A 20,363-nucleotide genomic window follows, 5' to 3' on the forward strand; every position below is an offset into this window, starting at 1 on the left:
TATATAAGCATAATCTAAAATGTAGGGATGACTAAACTAATGGGAAATCAAAATGTTCAGACTCCGCGCGTGTCAGGGCACAAATGGAATAAAAATAAAATAAAATGTCTGCGAAAGGAAAATGTTATTGGCAAGTATCACACAAATTGGGCAGCACAATGCATCTTTCACTGTTGCGGAGTAAGATGATTAACTCTTAATTCCTATTTTAAAAATGTTGGGAGTTCAGAATATGAAGGAAAGTCAATAAAGATGGATGATAATGACTTTTTGTTTTAAGAAGGTAGTTTGTCTTTGTTTGTGGTATTGACATCTTTTCATTCAGACAACTACTCTGATTGGTATGAAATTTGAAATGGATATTATGGTTTTTGGAGCAGAACAACACAAACATATTTATGTTTAGTTATTTTTTTATGTTTCTTAATTAGCTCTTAACTGTTCACACACAAACACAAAGATTAAGAGAATTTGTGAAAGTAGACGTTTTTGGTAAACAAGACATCATGCTGTTATTAATTATTATTATTATTATTATTATTATTATTATTATTGCGTAGGCGTAGTAACCACAGCATTTCATGCTTCTACGAAACGCCCCCCTTTCTTTGGAAAAATCGCCCTCGTCGGCCACCGTATGATGTCGTGGCGTTTACCACGGTGGGAAGTCAACTATCAGACTACGGTTTAGTTTCGCTTCCAACCTTATTTACTGTCCATAATTTTCATCCAGACCTCAAATTCATATCGGGAATTATTAATTTCTGTGGTCTGAGATGAGGCGCGCCGGACTGGGTAAGAAAAAAACAATTATACCTGACGGTTTATGAGTTCACATTTAGCTTGTTTGCTAATTAGCTAACGTGTTTACCATCTGAGGGAATCCTACTGTCGTGAACTCTTGTTTTAGGTTTTTGTTTTACACCTGATTGGAGCAGAAGGCTAATGACAAACCTTATTGATGGTATTTTTTTTTCTTGCAGGTGAAGGAAGCTCTGGACATTATGTAGCCAGCGGCTACAGTGTGCATGAAGAGGAGAATGAGCATCTTCAGGAGGGACTGAGGAACAAAGTCAGCGCCCTGAAGAGTGTAAGTATGGATGGACACAAATAGGAACCTTAAATGATTAGTAGAATTACTATTTAATTGTTCACATGTTGCCAACATTGCTGTCTTAACAGCTGACAATTGAAATCGGAACCGAAGTGAAGTACCAGAATAAAATGTTGGATGACATGGTGAGTTTCACTTGGTCATTTTGTTTACGCTTCCTCTACATATAAAAGCCAACGTCAAGTATTTTCTCCCGTTTCCAAGTTAAATGGTAAAAAAATAAACACCTTCTCTTCCTGTATTTTAATTTTGGAGCACTGTAAACTCGATTTAGCTGCAGACTGGCATCTGGAAGTTGGCCAGGCTTTTTTTTTTTTGCAAGAACAGGGAAGCCTATTGCTTAAACCTTGATCCATCCCTCCTATTGAAATAACAGCTCTATTTCAAAACATCTATTTCTTCCAAATGTATTGGAAACAGTGGGACATGTGGAACTCAAATTAATTAACAGTAGATTCCCAAAAGGAGCCAATTATGCTTTAATAACATAGTACAAAGACTTTTAAAACCTTTGAATGATATTTTGCTTTAGGAGACTTTAATTCTGTTGACTTTAGGCCTCACAGCTGCTTTCGATGTTATTCACTGTATTTTAATCTCAAGCAGTGCAACGTGACATGCACGGTGCTTTTTGAGTACATGGCCCTAACAATATCATTAAGTCCAATGTTGTTATTTTACAGTGCAATACTTGTCAGCAGTTCATACTTCCCAGATGTATTTACAATGAAGTGTAGTCATTCACTTTGAAAACAGTTTCACTCATGTAACCATTAAGATTTGAGGCCTTTAAATGTTCCCAGTTTCAGTGAGGAAAAATGTATGTAATTATATTTGGACCCAGTGGTAATTTCAACAAACCTCAGACATTGAATCTCTGTTACTGCATTGATTTTTATGGTGTTTTGTGTATTAAAATTGTATATCCCTGTAAAGTAAAAATTGTAGTAAGTCCGTTTCTGCTGCGCTTTTGTATTATACCAACTTTTAATCCCCTTGCTCCCCTCCGCAGGACTCGGACTTTGACTCGACGGGCGGGTTGCTCGGCGCCACCATCGGTCGAGTCAAGCAGCTGTCCAGAGGCAGCCAGACCAAACTGCTGTGCTACATGCTGCTCTTCTGCCTCTTTGTCTTCTTTGTTCTCTACTGGTTTATCAAGTTGAGGTGATAAGAACCTCCGCTTGGACTTGGACCTTTAGTTCCACATCTTCTAGTTCCTGTCTGATGCGTTTCTAAACTAGACCGACCCAATGGTGATAATGCAGAGAGGCCAGGAATAAAAATTCACACGATTCGATGGTATGCGCTCGGTGTCTGAGCCGTGAAAGGACGCTCAACTGTTTCTAACTGGGAAAAAGTACAAACCGGTTCGTTTATGTGAAAAAGACTTGCTGATAAATGAGCTGGAATATTTTGTACTCCTAAAGCCATGCTAGTATTCGTCTGAGACTCAGAACTGCCTACTCTACAGTGAGACATTAGGATTTAACAGGTAATAACACTGTTATGAACCAAAATGCAATTAGTGGAAAGATAATGTCACAGCAAACGGCACATGTTAAAAGCAATTTCTGATTGTGGAGAAAAACACCTTGAAGACGCCATTTGAAAGAGTTTATGTTAAAGAATCAGGAGATTTATGAGAGCAACATCTTTGCTTCAGATTACATGTAAAAAAGTTACTGTAAATAAACATTTTATGTTCTGAACATTTCAGTGTGTTCTATTATCACGTAACGGTCGTCTCGGTGATCTGCATGAATTTATCAATGTGTAAAAAATGCAAGTTTTATACATGTTAATTAGCTTATTTGCTACAAAAATAAGGCAAAACTTTACAATTAGTTAAAATTACAAAGGGAAACTTGAGAGCTTAATTGTCTGACGAGAACGAGCAGACAAACTTAAGTATCCACTGCTAAAAATGTAAATATGTCACAATTGCACTTCAGTGTTTAATGATTTAGCAACACGTTCAGGACTGGCGCGAAGTCGGTCCCAGAGAAACCGTCGATGACATCACTTCCTGGGCAGCGTATCCATGTATTTGCAAATGATTCCCAGCATGACCTCGTCGGCTCCTGCACCAATCGACATCAACCTGGAATCCCTGCACAAAATAAGATCTACATAAGCATAAAACATTTTTTTTTTTTTTGGCAATTATTTAAGTTTCCAGGAATGCCAGTTTTTTGCATCCCTGAATGTTAGGATGCTATAAAATAACTAATCATTCCAAATCATTAAGTCTTAAGAAGTACGTGGTGATGGCAAGCATCGTTAAAACTCTCTAGCAGTGAACGCGCACACAGCAGACGAAATTAATACTCGTCGCTTCGCCGGAGAAGAACTTGCAGATGTCTCGTTCGGGGTTCCAGCTGCTCAGCTTATTAAGACGTATCTAAACGGGTAAAGTAAACAGAAACCTGAAGGAGAAATGAGCACAGATGTGTTGCTGACCTGTAAAATCTGCTGACTGGCACGTCGCTGGTGAAGCCCATCCCGCCCCAGTACTGCAGACAGCTGTCGCTCAGTTCTCTCGCAAGGCGGCCGCCCTTTAACTTGGCCATAGAAGCCAGCTTGGTCACGTCGTTACCTTTGATGTACATTGCTGAAAAAGATTGTTTTTTTCCTTTAAAAGTTTTCAAAGACAAATGTGTGGAAGAGTAAAAAAGTGGAGGAGATATTTAAACAAACATGCTTCAGATTCAGAGTCAACAGTGATTGAGCGACAGACTGACGCCTTTGTCGTAGGAAGCCTGGAAAAGTCTGTGAGTGAGCTGCGTTCTTTCCTCTTTCACTATTTCGTTGTTTGGATGTATAATTATGCAACTAGTGCCAAACAGGTGCGGAGGATTTGACTCACAGAGAGCAGACTGTAAACGGGTACCACTGTGATACATTCAGTGGTAGACAAAGACAGTAGCTTAGTCCTGGACTCCTGCCTGACAGGCGTCTGAGCCACAAAGGTAAATATGTGACAGGTGCCACATATTCACAAAAACACTGCAAGAATCCCGAGGAAAGAGCCCCGTACCGCCAGTGTGTCCTGATTCTGAGAAAACTGGGTGTAAATATGGAGAAATGGCCGATTCATTCTTTGATGGCATAAAAAACAAAACCAGGCTAACAGCTCTTTCTCTCAATAAAATAAAACATCTCTGAAACGAGTCCATGTCTGACAGCAGTTCTCCTACTAGATTTACTCTTCTTTGTTTTTTAAACAAAAGAAGAAGAGATGAAAATTGATTTTGTGTTCTTCTAATAAAACATTGATTTTCTTCAGAGTAGGTAAGATATTGAAATAAGAAGCAGTTTGATGAATTAAAAGTAATGAATTGTTTGTGTGCCGTCAGTTCAAGCCAACATCAACCTGTGATGAACCTGTGGCGACACCTGCGTCATCTTCGATGACGCGGTGGATGAGCGTGCAATGTTAGAGGCTGCTTTGAAATCAGCTGGAGACGCAACCACACCTCCTTGATGAAACACCTCTGCATAAGATGCTTCTGTGCGTCAGACCTCCTCTTCCTCATCTAAACCCGCCACCTGTCACGTTCTTCACGTTTGGACTGATTAGCACTGACCGTATACGAAAAAGAGGGACAGAGAAAGAGAGACGAGGACAAGGTGACTGCTTGTTGTTTTTCTTCCCCGGATTCAGTTTTACTGCAGAAAATGTCAGCATTTTCTTTTCTGTTACTGCCTGAACCAGGCCTAAGAGAGAATAGAGGTGTTAGGATGCAACTCGCACCCTCGAGCGAACAATGACCTTTTCTTCACAAAGTGACTGTACCTGTAGCGCGGTACAGGAGGGAGCGGAGCAACTCGACTTCCGTCTGAAGCTCGGCCAGCCTGAAGTGAACTGCCTGGTGATAGAGGACGGGCTGCTGGAAGACCTTCCTCTGCCGTGTGTAGCTAATGGTTTCCTGAATGATGCTGTCCATCGTGGTGACAACTGGAGGAAAAAAAAAAAACAGAAAAAGAAAGGAGATGGCGGATTGTTTTCGGCTTCCTCATCGTTGAGTGTCATATTCATTTCAGGCTTTTAATTACTTACTGAACTCTCCCTTCTTCCACAGTGAAATGACAACTAGCAACTTCGAGGAGTTCTAAAGCAAGCACTTGGCGCACAAGCTTTATTTTGCATACATTGGCACTATTTTCTGGTTAAACGTACCGTAGCAACTCGCAGAGAACCAAGATAACGTCGCTTTGATACCATTTGCAAGTAATATATTGATAATGGCACAATAATGCAAATACACCGGCTCAAAGATCAATAAGCTTACATTTTTTCTAAAGAAAATGTCACACTACAACTGGAAGATATTCTAACTATCCAAAAAAGGGGAAAACCATATACAACTGAGACCATAAATAATATGGATTATGAAGCCTAAAAACAAAATCGCCATTGAAAAAAAAAAAAGATATCAGAATGAAAATGATCCAAGTTCTTTTTATTTATCCTGTGAAGAATTGATTGTTCATTGCGACAGGCTTAAATATTAGTGAGTTTTTGTAGAAAATGGAGCCTGTATAGACATTTTGTAGGTTAGAAAAAAATAAAAAATTAAAATCCAACTTGCGCACATGCTTCAAGTTTTTAACTTCTTGCCACTTAGATTGTGTCTTTTGTTTTAAGTGCGCCCTAAAAAGAAAACGGTTGAAACAAACTATTACAACCCAGATATATAAAGACGTTCACAATCACGCCGACGATGGGGAAACTGAAACTCTCCTGCTGATCCGCTCGTTTGCAGCACTGCGAGTTGAGCAAGTTGTCAGACAGACGCATTTGCAACCATCCATTTCACAATCATTTTGAAAAAGCTTCTTAAAAATCCTGCCAATAAAACACTGAGTCAGACTTCTTTCATGAAATCAAACAACTACTTTACAAAAGATTAGGAGCTTAAACTGCGTGACCCAAACTCCCTTTCTTTTTCAGTAAAACCAAAGAAAAATACCAAGGAAGACGATGAAATCAAGGGGGAAAAAAAACAAGAGAAACAGAAAGCTAGGGAAAGATTAAATGTTTTGATTGGCTTTTTTCTCGGGAAAGAACGCTTCACTCACTATTGGCCACGGCCCAGAGCCTTTCTTCCTGGAACTGAAGCATCTGATAAGTGAAGCCCAGGCCTTCCTGGCCGATGACGTTCTTGCAGGGCACGCGGACGTCATCGAAGAAAACTTCGGCTGTGTCCGACGACCACATGCCGATTTTATTAATCTTCCGGGCAACGTGTACTCCTTTCGGGGGAAAAAACACAAGCAGTACAGGGAATTCATATGTGCTCAAAACAAATATTATGAAATTAATTATTGCCAGTTAAGAAAATGAACCAAATTTAAAGCTTGAGGTTTGGTTCTTATCATCGTCAAACTACATTAATCACCTCTTCGAGGTGTTTGGTGTTGCAAAATTTCTAAAACGAATATGAATTTGACATCTTAGACTCTACCTGGCAGGTTCATGGGTAAACAGATGAGAGACTTGTTCTTGTGTGGGGGTCCATCGCTGGTGTTGGCGAGGAGACACATCCAGTCAGCCTGGGTGCCATTGGTTGTCCACATCTTTCCTCCACTTATCACATATTCATCCCCTTTTCTCACTGCCTTGGTCTTAATACCTGCATTAAAAGAGCAGTTGAGTGAAGATAAAGGGTCAAAGAAATCAAAATTTGGGAATTTTGCTTAGTCTAAGGAGAGGTGAAGACAGAGAGCACAAACTAAACCAAAGAAGTAATTAAAGACGATGAATTATAAAGACATCTCGTTTCAATCCTAAATATCTGCTCATAGTAGAAATACATTTTTAGGAGCACTGAAAGAGGGGCTGTACTGGCAGCTGCAGCTTACCGCCTGTGTGTCATGTGACTTGCTCTGCATGTTGTGCTCCCTAGACCGGTGTGTGTAGGTGAATGGGTCAAACGGTGAAGAGGAAAACAACTTTTCTGTAGATTCTGTCTACTCATAGTGACGCTGGAACCGCACTGAGATATGTTACGAGCTGAATCATCAAGGAGTCATATCAAAACAAAGAGTAAGCATGCTAACATGAGCCTAGCATTTAAGCTAACTGCCTCACAAGTTGAGAATCAACAGCAGGAGCAAGACTTGACTTGAACACTGTAGCTGTGCATTGAATAAAAGGTAAATAAAATACATTTTATTTATTTTAAAGGTTGATTAGTGACTCCAACTTTGTGAACCACTGGACTATATGTTATGGTATGTATGTTGTTAATTTGAGTACACTTTAAAGCTATTTAATTTTTCAAGAATAAAACATTGATTTAGTTGAAGTATTACACTAGAAATCGGTGTTGCCAAATGCTTATTTTTACCCGTTACTTGAAATGGTGTTGGAGAAAACATGTTCTGATCATTTTCATTCCTTTGAATACGTACTTGAGACATCAGAGCCAGCCCCGACCTCACTCACACCGAGACAGGCCACTTTGTCCCCCATGATGGAGGGACGCAGGAACTCCTTCTTCAGCTCGTCCGAACCAAACCTGTGCAGTCACAAACACTCATACAGAAACTCATAGGAAACCTACACAACCTGATAAGAGTTGCATGAGTATTGTCTACATTGAACGATGACCAGATAAGTAGTAAAAAAAAGAAATTGTCAAACTGTGTTGTGTAACTGTGGTAAGACACATCCACCATTACAAGACTGCCAACATAGTTTGGAGCAACTGCTTTCCCAGGGGGACAGAAACCAGGTCTCCTGAGGAACCGCTGGCCCCGTTTGAGCAGCTCTCTTCATATATAAACCTCGTTTCAGGCGTAGGTTTCTTCTATGTCTTAATTAAGCTCCCGAGACTCTAATTGTACGTTTCCCCGAATTCTGTTTTGTGTCAACAGCAGCTGCTTCTCAGCAGGGACGCTTCACATAACGAGTCTATCTGGCTGGCAGACAGATGCCACATCAGACACAACACTATGGTCAGCGATGGGTAAAATAGGAAACATTTCAGCAGGGAATCTCCTGCAACCTCCCATTTGCATAGATGTGAATATTTCCACAAAACAAATGCACACAAATATCTGATCTTTTGTTGTGGAAGCAAATCCAGAACACGGGGAATCCGGTGGAGCTTCCCCTGGCCATGATGCTCCACTGATCCCCGAAATGTACTTCGGACAAAAGCTGTTGGTGTGTAATGAGAAGAGGATATCCGTCACCTCGGAAGGATGAGTCATTGTTCAAATTACATTGAAAATTTCACTGCACTGCAATCGGCTGTCTATGCCTCTCTATGCAAATAGAAAATACAGCTCTGGAAAAAATTAAGAGACCGCTTAAAATGATCAGCTTCTCTAATTTTGCTTTTTATAGGTTTATGTTTGAGTAAAATGGACATTGTTCTTTTATTCTATGAACTACTGACAACATGTCTGACATTCCAAGCAAAGATTTTGTATTTATTTGCGGAAAATGGGAAATGGTCAAAATAACAACAACAACAACAACAAAAAAGATGCATTGCTTTCAGACCTCAAATGATGCAAAGAAGACCAGTTCATATTCATTTAGAAACAACAATGCTAATGTTTTAACTCCGGAAGAGTTCAGAAATCAATATTTGGTGGAAAAACCACAAGGTTTTTGATGGGCTCTTAATTTTTTTTTCCAGAGCTGGATAAACCTTCTGAAACACAATTTATTGGAAAAAAAAAAAAAAAAAACATTTTGTTGGAACAAAAAACCAAGAACAGTTTTTGGGACACATTTGACCGATTGCAATATCATTTTTAAAATAATAATTTCGACAATCAGTGTGTGTAAAACATGTTATTAAAGGATTACCTGGCCAGAGCTGGAGTAGCCATGTCACTTTGCACGCCGATGGCCATGGGAATGCCTCCGCAGCGAATGCTGCCGAGCTCCTCTGCTACGGCAACACTATAGCTGAAGTCCAGTCCCAAGCCTCCATATTCTGCACAAGACAGAAACAAACAAAGTGAGTGTTTCTGGTTGATCATAATACGCATTATTGCTGCTTTTTTTTCTTTATTTATGAAAACCGAACAGGTGTAGAACCTCGCCATTAAGAAAAACAAGTCGGAAAGAGCTACCTGCTTTGGGATAATATCCCAATCATCTTTTTCAAACACTTCAAACGCTGAAATCACATTCCCGGACTTTAATCTTTTCTGTGTTTTCTGTGATAAAACCATCACGCACAAAACACACACGGGTCTCTGTAGGTAATCACTGTGAAGTGAGCCGTTACGGCAGTAACATGCACTCAGATTAATAACAGGATGTTGTCCTTAATTGTGTTCTCTGTAATTACGTGTACAAAAAAAAGCACTGCTGGGAGATCAGCAGCACACTGTAGATGAGGGTCACTGTCATTTTTCTCTCATTCCACCTCTTCTTCTTGGTATACGAAACCTGATTTGATCCATTAGAAGATATATTTGCAGCAAAATCCAAACTCACCCCTCTCCCCCCCAAAAAAAAAAAATCTGGTGTCTACTTCTTCTGTTTTGACAGCGGAGAGATATTTACCAAGACCTCAGGTCCTTAATGGAGTTGAGCATTGCTTTTTAAACCCAAATTTGTCATTTAAAACCCATTTCTTTACTTTTTCCTTTGTTTGCCCTTTATCATCTGCTGCAACACTTAGTGTGAAATAAATATACCTTATTCCAGCCTAAAGTCAGCTGTCTAAGAAAACAAGCAATTGGTCATTTCATACAGACACTGAAACTAAGTTATTTGTCTGGAGGATATTGATGAAGCTGTCCAAACAGCAGAAGGTGTTGCCTAAAATGTTCAGTTTCCATGGTAACGAAATGTTGCGCTGGCCAAGTAGTGGTGGTAGTCTGCTTTATTTTTCTTACCTAAAGTTTTACATTTTAAACACCCACCGCAACATCAGTCCTTCTTAAACTAGAAAGTAGCAAATTCACCTCAAAGTTCATGATGGATTTCTCTTAATCTGGTGAGGTAAACCTTCTGAAAATCCATATTTAAAACTAAAAAGCAAAATACATGAAGATAAACACGTGTTCAAAGAGAGATAAGAAGGTAGACTTTATTAATATTGGAGGGGGATAAAACAATTGTCAAGAGAACTGTGATTTAACGATCGCAATGTGGAGATTACAGCAAAAAAATAAAAATAAAAAAAAATCAATTGGACAACTGCAGCTGATCCAGAATACTGCTGCTCACATTCTCAGTAAATCCAATAAGATAGAGAGCATCACCCCATTTTTAATGTCCTTCCACTGACTCTCTGTAGCTCAAAGAACAGACTTTAAAATAGTTCTGTTACTCTATAAATCACTGAACTCCTTCGCACCAAAATACGCTAAAGATCCGCTGTTGTTTTATCAACCAACCTTCCAGATCTCTCAGGTCTTCTGCTTCTGGTCTGCTCTGCATCCCCAGAACCAGAACCAAACGTGGAGAAGCAGCATCCACTTTCCATGCGTCACTAATCTGGAGCAAACTTTCCAGAAAACTGCAAAACAGCTGAAACACAGAGTGCCTTCAAATCACGGCCAAAAACCCGGCTGCGTAGAGTCGCCATGGTAACTTGAACTTTGATCAATCATAAATTTGATGTATGTTTGCTGAATGATGGCATTTGATCAAATGTAATGTTTACTGCCGTTTCATCGTTTGTTACTGTACTGTTTTTGTAACAGAAAGCACTTTCCGAACTGCTTTTGCTGCTGAAATGTGCTTCACAAATAAACTACCTTCGACCTAACAGAAAACTCTGATGATGTTTGCAAACCCCCAAAGCTGCCAATACGATTGGGATCGTCACTTTCTCTGTTTGGCCTACTTTTCCACTGATGGCTCCATGAGAGCGCTGCAAAAATGCACCACTGAGATGAAGCAGCCTATTCGATAATGTGCAGGTTTTATCTCTCGAGCATCCTTTGAGTTTGAGGAGTGCCGACTGTCTGCGGCGAAGACGACGGATGACTTTTTAAATATTTCACTGTCAATTTCATCAGTGGGAAAAAGTCTCTAAAAATAAGATCACTTCAGCTTTCAGTTTGAATAGATGTAAAACTCAAATATGGTTTTTGTTCCCAGCTGAACACAGAAATTTCACCTTCCGTAGAAAGTGAAAATAATGATTTTGTGCCTGGTCAAGCAAATGAGAGCTGACCGTTACTCAATCTGACTACATATACATGACAAAAGCGAATATAATTCAACGGAAACTCACTGCTCTGATTACCTGTCGGACTGGTAATCAGAAAAAGAGAAAGAGCAGACCTGAGGGCCGCTGAGGAGAGAGAACAATACCAATAGAGCCAAATAACTGGAGACACAAAGAAGTGGAGATAAAGTGGGGATAAGCAAACAGGGGAGAGCTGGGTGTAGCCAAAAACTAAGAGGAAATGGTTGCAGCTGCGTGGCGATAGGTCTCTGAGCACCGGGAGCCCTGCAGCGGCTGATGTGAGCAGAGGTGGCACTAGGTTTACCCCGCTTTAAACAAAACAGCAGGGTGTCTGGTTCAGCCAGCGAGCAAAAGCAAAAACAAACAGAGTCGGGTCGACAACTCTGCACATGTCGACCCAAAGCACATATGTCTCTCTGGAAAAGCAGCTGTTCCTCACCATAGGTTTATATAGGCTGGTGCTCCATATAAGCTAGTGGGAAGTCAACCGTAGTGATGATAAGGACAATATATAGATTTTTTTTATTATTATTATTATTTTAGCTGGTAATGATCAGACATCAGAAACACGAGTATATATAGCGAATTTTGACACCTAAAAATATATATATATATTTTTTTTGTTAACGCTGAATAAAAATATAAAAGATGTTTGCACACATTTAGATGCGAGTCCACAAGTCGCACAAGTAGAGATGGGAATTTTTGTAGATTATTTTGATTTTTGCAAAACTCAGATTAGACGCAGAGTGTCTGTGAGCATCAATGTGAAGTCGTGTCATAATTGGATTCAAATCTGGACTTTGACTAAGCCAATCTAACACATGAATCTAGCGCTTTTGGTTGTATGTCTAGGGTCGACACCCTGCTGTTCTGGCCGTTGTCCTGAGTTTAACTTCAAAAAATCATCGCTTAACGGGGAGTATCCCCTATAATGTTCTCTAGAAACATTATAAGAAAACAAACAGTCTGAAGACATAAATCTCAATTTGAGGTTCTTCATTTAAACAATTGCATAAAAAAAAAAAAAAAAACTCAAAGAGAAAATGTGGAAGCTGCCAGGGCGTATCTGTCAAATAGAGGACATGGCCGTTTTTATGCTCTGATCTGCAGATTCCTTGTTCTCAAAGCAGAGGAAAACAGGCAGAGCCAAAGGTCATCGTTGGCTTCTCCCTCAACGTGGGGGCGCAAGAAAAACTTCCTGTCCTGTGTGTTGTGAGCAGCAGTGTTGAGTGGAAAGCTAAGTACAGAGCTTCATCACTGAGGCACACTGGAAGGCTCCCAAAACTATAAACAGATGCTCTAAAGTTGTTCAACAAAGGTAAGATTATGAAAAGATGATTGAGCAAATAAGCCACATTTCTAAACTACTCCCCCCCTCCCCCCATTTGTTCCATCTTTTAGCACAGTAGGTTACTAAACCTACTGTGAGCAAGTCGGTGAGTAAGATCTCTATCAGATGGTGGGATCCTAAACATCCATCTATCCAACTGGCCAAAGTCTTGAAATATCAATCGATTTTTTTCCTGCTTATTGAACTAGTTTCAATAGAAAATTGTGGGTTGTTTTTGTACGGTGGCCAATGGGACCGACTGTAAGACGCAGAGGTAGGTTAATAAATCAGTCTACGGACAGATTAGGGCCGATATTTGTTTTTTGTACTATTTTTATATCTGCCTGAATAGATCCAGCTGACAACCAATGAGGAACATCTATTGGTGAGAAGGTAGACACCAAATTAGGGAAGAGCCATTGTATGCTCTTTTCATATATCATGACATTAACAGAACAATAAACAGCTTTCTGGGCTTTCGTGGACGAAATGACATTGAAAAAAAATGTTGTTTTAACCGGAAGCTTTTTCTGCATGTTTAGAATATTCTGTTAATAATCAAATTTTAATTCTCAAGATGACAATCTTGGATCAGTCCGAGTGAGTTCATGTAAAAGTATTTTGATTAGTTTGTATAAGTCCGATTCATTTGAAATGCATCGAAACTCCCCCCCCAAAAAAAACATGCTTTTGAACAGAGTAAATCATTCTGGGGAAGCTTTCTGAATTGGGCCAAGGTCATGCACTTCTGTGATTCTACTCCATGAATCACTTCTCTATTATACCAGTTCATAAATCCCTACTCCCGCTCAATTAATCCACCTTTAGAAATCAATTAATTCAACCTAACATTTCATAAATATACTTGATTGGTCATCAGCATTGCACTGAGCAGCAATAATAAACATCATGTTACTCAAACTGTAGGCTTCTTTTAACAACTATATTCCAGTCTTCATCCTTATGAACTATGAAACTTTACTGAGTAAAAATTGTCTAAAAACAACTAAAATCTCAATGTTATGTTTTAAATGATTATCCTGAACTTAATTTTTACACTAACCTATAGATAGTGATATGGTACATCTCTCCTATAGTCCATCACGGGGCAGATCCTCCTTTCTAATCTTCTCAACTAATGCCTAATGCTCGTGTGGTCAGCACATTTTAATTCCTTCGTCCTCCCTCCTCTCCGACCTACAGACTCTCCATGCTATCTTCTCTTCAGAACTCACTATCCAACACTGTCCATGACATACTTTGTTCTTTTCTGCATGACTTATGCTGCCATCTTCTCCCATACATAAGGAGATATCAGTCTGTTACGGCAGGAACAAAAAAAACAACAACACTGAACTCCGTCTATAGACATTTAAAGTCTGCTTATAGTTAGCCACACATTCAGGAGTTTTGATTCATCTAAGTCATAAGCAGTGGTCTTTTCCTGTTCTTATCCCGTCCTCTCAGACATAACCACACTGCATAAACAAGTGGAAATGGTTTACAGAGCATGCTGAAGCAGGTGTTTTGAATCGTGACAGAGACATTTGGATAAAAACTGAACCCAACTCTTCTGAAACGAGGACCTGCATGTAAATTATAATCTTTGACTGATGGGTTTTCCGATCTGTCCTTTTGTGTACGAGATGTTATCGTTCAAAGCAACATCTGAGCTTTGACCAGGATTTTCCAGGCTTCCGACATGTTACGGATTTATCAAGGGAGTTTTTGAAACAGAGTCACAAACAAGAATCCGTACAGAGCGTTTATCATGTCGACTGAGGCACAGATGATTGATCTGGTCTCGTGTTTGTAGAGCTCTCCAAATTAAATTCACAGGGATACAAATGGACTGAGTTCTGTGCCAAAGATTCATTTTTACATATTTGACATGAAATAGATGGGATGTTTTTTTTGTTGTTTTTTTACGAATCAAACATTCAATTTTTTTTTTTTTATTAATAAATGTTCAGCATCCTGTCTAGCTCTGAGAAATATGTTTAAAAATGGCAGTTGTCCTAAAAAAAAATGGTTGTTTCAAACAGCAAGAATGTTGAGTGCTCCACGCTTGTACTTTGACCTTTTAATGATATTAAAACACATATTAATCAAACGGCTGTTTACGCAATTTCCATTCAAGGGCATTTTTATATCTAGGTTTTATCATGCTCCATGATAAGAAAGAAAAATTTCTACTATTTTGGCGGTTTTGAAATCATAGTTATTTGTCATCATTACTTTGAAAAAACAGGTAAATAAAATCGGCGTGAATTGTGAGTTTAAATGTAAAAACATTAAGTAGATTTCTGTGGAACATCAAGTCCTTCGTGAAGAATGGAAACACTTTCAATTAGTTAGTCATAAACGGACTGTGTGCATTGGGATCAGGGATGTGGCCCCCTAGTGGCTGGAAAAATTAGACATCAGTTTCACTTTCACAATGTCATGTAAGCCAGTGTTTCCCAACCATGGTCCTCCAGGTACACTGCCTTGCATGTTTTAGGTATTTCCTTGCTTCAGACCAGCTGGTTTCAATCGATGACTGATTAACAGGTGTTTGCTGAACTGCAATCAGTTGAGTCGGGCACATTAAAGCAGGAAAACCTCTAAAACATGTAGGACAGTGTGCCTTGAGGACCAGGGTTGGGAAACACTGATGTAAGCTCATCCTTTGTGGTGCAGACAGCATAGTTCAGTGTAGAGCTGCTACTTGGTCACTTTTTCAATAATTGAGTTGCAGTTGTGTTAGGGTTAGTGTTATTTGTCATGTGGGAACAACTTAGACAATTTTTTTGTGACAAATGAAAATTAAATGCTGCAATATTAAATACATAGTAACTTACATGAGCACTGTTTCTAATGGCATTATGTCTCACGCAGTAGCTTTCAATAGCAACGAGCCCACACCTCCAAAATCATCGGAATACGGATGGAAATTAGCATTAACAACATTGTACATCCATTAATATGCACTGTCCCGCCAAAATAAAATCAACCAATCAACTTCAGTACAACTCAGTGGAAAAAGTTGTGTTCGTTAAACGTCTCCTGTGATCAACTTCTTGATCTAGAGCTGTTTTCCTTTGACACTTCAATGGAAAAAAATATGCTACATTCATAAAGACATTTTTGATATATTAGCATCAAAACAAGTATTTATTTTAGAACTCTAAAGTCTCAGTGTTACGACTACCACTACCAACTTACCAACTGGTTTGTTCACTCCAAGAAAGCCTGCATTTCCCAGTATCTTGAAGACTTTGTGGGCTGGAAAAGTCCCTTCTGCTTCCCACTGATCCACATAAGGGTTAATCTCCTGGTCAATGAGCTGCAGCACAAAGATAATCATGGACATGTGTGTCACTCTGTGCTGCATTAAGCATCAAGTCTGAATAGTTTTTCCAAGTAACTAGAGTGCTATTTGTACATAATTTGCAGGATTTTTCTGCGTAAAAATGTTTTATTTCGTCCACTTAGCTAAAAGCGATTAACACAGAAAATACCACAAGAAAAACAAGCGTCGTTATTTTTTTTATCAAGCTTGTTGTGTGGCATATGTCTGTTCTCAAGCCTGCCTTTTACCACTAACAGAGACAAGTTGCTGCATATCAGCAAAAGCGGCCTGCAGAAATGGTTCTATGGGAGCCTTCAACCACAAATAAGTGCTGGGAAAGAGGGGATGTCACACCATTTGAAAAAGGCGACGTTGAAGGCTAATATCTGTACTTCAGCGCCGATTGTGTCTGAGGCCAATAATTGTCTTGGTGTTCAGCAGATCTGAATTCACCCAGTTACAGTTAAAAAAAAACATTTTATTGTGTTTTTCACAGAATTGTTATCTGTAAAAGGGGCAATTGTAATCTTAATAATTCAGCTCAGTACACACTGAGAATTTATATTGAAAATTATACCAGTCAAATTCCATCTGCATGAACAGTGAATCTGCTGAAACCACAAAGCCTTGGCTGCAACTTCTAGGAAAATAAAGAAGCAACTAAAAGCATCAAGGAGCGACTATCCTTTCAGCATTGCAAGCCGAAGAGTATTTTATTTTAGCAAATAAAATGCTAAAATAAAATGTTAAAAAACATTTGATGTGATCACATATATTTTTTTAACAATTTCTCTTAGCAAAAACAAAGGTTCAAGCTAATCTGGATGGGTAATAAATCATTATTTGAAAATAAAGAACATTGGTATGTAGAAACTGGCCTGAAAACCAGTATAATGTCATATTAATATTTTCCAAAATTATAGATTCAAAACTGGAAAAATATATTTTTGTTCCACAATTAAATGTTAAAGACATGTAAGAATAACAAGAGTATTTCATAAGGAAAAATATGAAAAATATTTGCCTTACGCGGCACATTGTGGATCAACTAGTTGAAAGAAGGTTTCTATACTTTCTCTGGCTAAAAAGAAATACAAATTAAGACTGTTTGGAAATATTTACCGCTGCAAAGAAATGCAGGTAGTTACAGTGTGGAAACCAAAGGAGGTCCACCCATCACTATTATAAAGGTAGCATTGTTTTGAAGCTTCATCTGGCAAAGCGGGGGACTGTAGGCTTGGTACTTGAGCAGATGACTAAAAACAAAATCACTTTACAAAAAAAAGAGAAACGCAAAACTTTCTTGTTGTTAAAGAACGTATAAAAGTTAAACTAATTCTTTACCTCAGCTAACCCATTAGAATCTTAAATTGTAAAAAATAAAATAACCTTATTTCCTTATCAACACCTCCAGACAGCAGTCAACATTGTGGTCAAAACAGCAAAAATGTGCCTACAGTCATTTTTATTCCTGCCAAAACATACAGACGCCAAGCCAGCTAATCACAGTTAGGCCAAAAGGAAAGAACAAATTGCTAGGGAAAAAAAAAAAAAAAAAAAATATATATATATATATATATATATATATATATATATATATATATATACACACACACACACACACACACACACAACAACAAACACAGGTAACCCTCTCATTTAACTTGCACTCCTTGTTCAAAGTTCAGTTCCTGAGGAGGAAAAGGGAGGGACAGCTGGCTGCTGGAAATCCAAACAGAAAGGTCATTGGGGAGTAATCCTAGATGTCCTCAAAAATGTTAGTTTGCTCATTTCGTGCTACATAGCTGGGAGATTTCACACGAGTGAGCTGTCTGTTAGTAATATGAGGGTCAGAGACGTTGCATTGCAAAGCGTTTCAGCATGCTCTGTTTGGAAAGCCGTTCCTTTTCACTGGACAAAAATATTCTGGATATGAAGAAATTAGGCAGGATTTTCCCATTAAAAAATATTTTTTACAGTACGGCTGGACATTTAGGGATTTTGGAGGATATGTGCAAGATGTCCTAATTAGCATAGCAATAATATACTCATGACAAAATAATTGAGAAGTAATCTGAAAAACGTATATATTTTTTGAACACATTCATTTTCATCTGAAATATATGTATATGGCACGTATATTAATATTGTCAAATATGTTTTAATCAAATATGTTTGAAAACAAAGTAGCTTTGAAGTGCTTAATGAGCAGGATATATCTTTTTTGCTCTGTGGTGAACTTATTGATAAGCTGCAGGAAATCTTTAGCTGCATCCAAGCAAAGCAACGCATGACTAAGTGCTTCCTAATAATGTCAGGGGAAGCTGCTGTTCATCTTTCATCGCAGCAGCTGCTCTGTTAAGATTCCCAGCTCTGCCCAGTTCCTGGACATGTTCAGGGCTATGGAAGCTCATGGTTTAATGTTTATGTCAGAGTTACTGGCACTCTGTGACTGTAACCTTCAGCATTGACTGGGGATTTCCTGCAACAATAATCGTAATTTATAAACACACTACTATAGTAATTATTTTTAAATAAAGCATTCTTACTCAATGCCATGGCATTGTTCTGGATTTCCTTTTTCACGTTTACATTCTTCCCAGTATTCCCAGTGTTAGATTATTTTCAGCCTCCTGGCATTCTTTAATAAAAAAAAAAGAGGAAGAATGAACCTTTATTGTCTGACTAATAAAGCTTTAGTCAGACAAAAAAAACTTCCCTTGACTTTGTGCCACATTTCTGCTTCCTTCCCCCTGCGTCTCCTGTTGCTATTATTGAAGTCCATTTCCATTTCTTTGTCTGGTAAAATAAATCTAAAACGACTCACGCTGATTACTGTCAACCTATTTCTTAGAAAAAATATTTAGCATTAAAAATGTGTCAGAAAGTATAGGCGCATCTTGAACAATTATAAAAGTCACAAAAAGCTGATTGAATATGCGCAATTAAATTACACTGAACTGTGTGTGGCTCTGTTTCTGTTTGGGACAGCATATTCCTTATAAATAAAATAAATCATAACTGTTAAAATAAGCTAATTAAATTAAGCTCCAATTAGTGGATAAAATTTATAGTCAGAAAGCCTAATTTGCCGATGATATGAGCAGATTAAAGAAATTCACTTTATTTTTCTGGCATCCATTCTTGACATGAAATCTGCTCACAGTCCTCTCATCCTTACCTGAAAAAGTTGGATACGAAAAACACCAAAACATCATCCGACTGGGTCTGAAACCTTTACTTTATGCAAAAAAAAAGTATCTTTCCATCCAAACTACTTAGCTTACCTTTTACATTGTAATTAAAATGTCAATTCAAGTTAGCATACAAGGTAAATAGCGAAGGGCAAGACTAACAACACAGATGTGCTAAATATAAATAAATATTCAGTTTGGAGTATCGTATTTGACGCCATCAACACATTCAGACCTCGGCCACTCTCACGACTGGCTGCATGTTTCATGTCATGTTCTGGAAATATAAAGATATAGGATTAAACATGCAGCGGTTAGAGGACAGGCGTCGTATATGTCAGCAGTGCAGCTGAAACGAAGACGAGGGTCATGGGAAGCGGCTGTCAGACTGTAGCTGTGTTTGTTGAACTGCGCAGCCTCCGTGTTGCTCCTTCCTCAACTCAAAAATATATACACAGAGTTTTTAAACTATCTTCAGACAGCAATGAGAAAGTATTTAGCTGTGGGAGCCTTGCATCTCCGCAGTGCAGGACAGTCAGGCTGCAAATATGAACACAATCAAGCAATGGAGGAATCAAAACAAGCTAACTTTGACCTCTCACCTAGTTTTTAGCTTTAGTTTTCGTAGCTTTTAACACTTTTTTGTGTTGAACGAGTTGATAAAATACTTGAAGGTCACATCCAAAGTAGTCACAGTTTTATGTCAGTGTTGACTTGCTCCCTGCCCTTGTGATAAAATTAGGACATTAGCAATGCTGCGTACCTTCCTGAGGGCCTCCTTCAACGCAAAGTGCTCTTGTGTGTAGATTAAATGGTCATCCGCGACCTCTGGGGGCTTGGGCGACACAGACTGAGAGGACACGTGCTTAGAAAGCGAGCGAGCACCTGAAAAAGAGGCGAATTTGTGCAAAGTGCGACAGCAGAACAGCATCTTCACGCGCAGAGCTCCTTCATGCAGCGCCATTACTGTTGACGTTCAGCTATTTGCGCATGCGCGAATTGGTTTGTGTGTACAAAACTGTTAGTAGGAAGCAGTGAAAAAGTTCAGAGAGCAAAAAAGTACTGGTCATCTATCTTTTTGCCGAGATTCATAACTTAAGGAAATATTCATTTACATATATATATTTTATTATTCGGTTACAGTTTATTAGGTAATTACGTAGAAAACTGAATCTATCTATCTATCTATCTATCTATCTATCTATCTATCTAT

The 20,363-nt window shown here is 38.7% G+C and overlaps 2 protein-coding genes across 2 annotated transcripts; one reads left to right on the forward strand and one right to left on the reverse strand.

The window, feature by feature from the left end:
* The first annotated feature begins 615 nt into the window (after positions 1–615).
* bet1 (Bet1 golgi vesicular membrane trafficking protein) lies at positions 616–2,821 on the forward strand. The gene is made up of 4 exons (XM_007573016.2): positions 616–795; positions 984–1,090; positions 1,183–1,239; positions 2,127–2,821. The coding sequence occupies exons 1-4, from the start codon at positions 777–779 to the stop codon at positions 2,280–2,282; spliced, it is 339 nt and encodes a 112-aa protein (XP_007573078.1). The 5' UTR covers positions 616–776; the 3' UTR covers positions 2,283–2,821.
* On the reverse strand, positions 2,717–20,181 carry LOC103152521 (probable acyl-CoA dehydrogenase 6). Its single transcript, XM_007573015.2, has 9 exons — positions 19,914–20,181; positions 15,830–15,950; positions 8,943–9,072; positions 7,532–7,638; positions 6,583–6,750; positions 6,197–6,370; positions 4,911–5,072; positions 3,575–3,725; positions 2,717–3,224 (listed from the first exon to the last, which is right to left on the reverse strand). Exons 1-9 carry the CDS (start codon positions 20,112–20,114, stop codon positions 3,134–3,136), a joined length of 1,305 nt encoding a protein of 434 aa, XP_007573077.1. The 5' UTR covers positions 20,115–20,181; the 3' UTR covers positions 2,717–3,133.
* Between the last annotated feature and the right edge of the window lie 182 nt (positions 20,182–20,363).

This window comes from Poecilia formosa, unplaced genomic scaffold (assembly GCF_000485575.1).
Source record: "Poecilia formosa unplaced genomic scaffold, Poecilia_formosa-5.1.2 Scaffold313, whole genome shotgun sequence".
In the NCBI taxonomy this organism is placed as follows: domain Eukaryota; kingdom Metazoa; phylum Chordata; class Actinopteri; order Cyprinodontiformes; family Poeciliidae; genus Poecilia; species Poecilia formosa.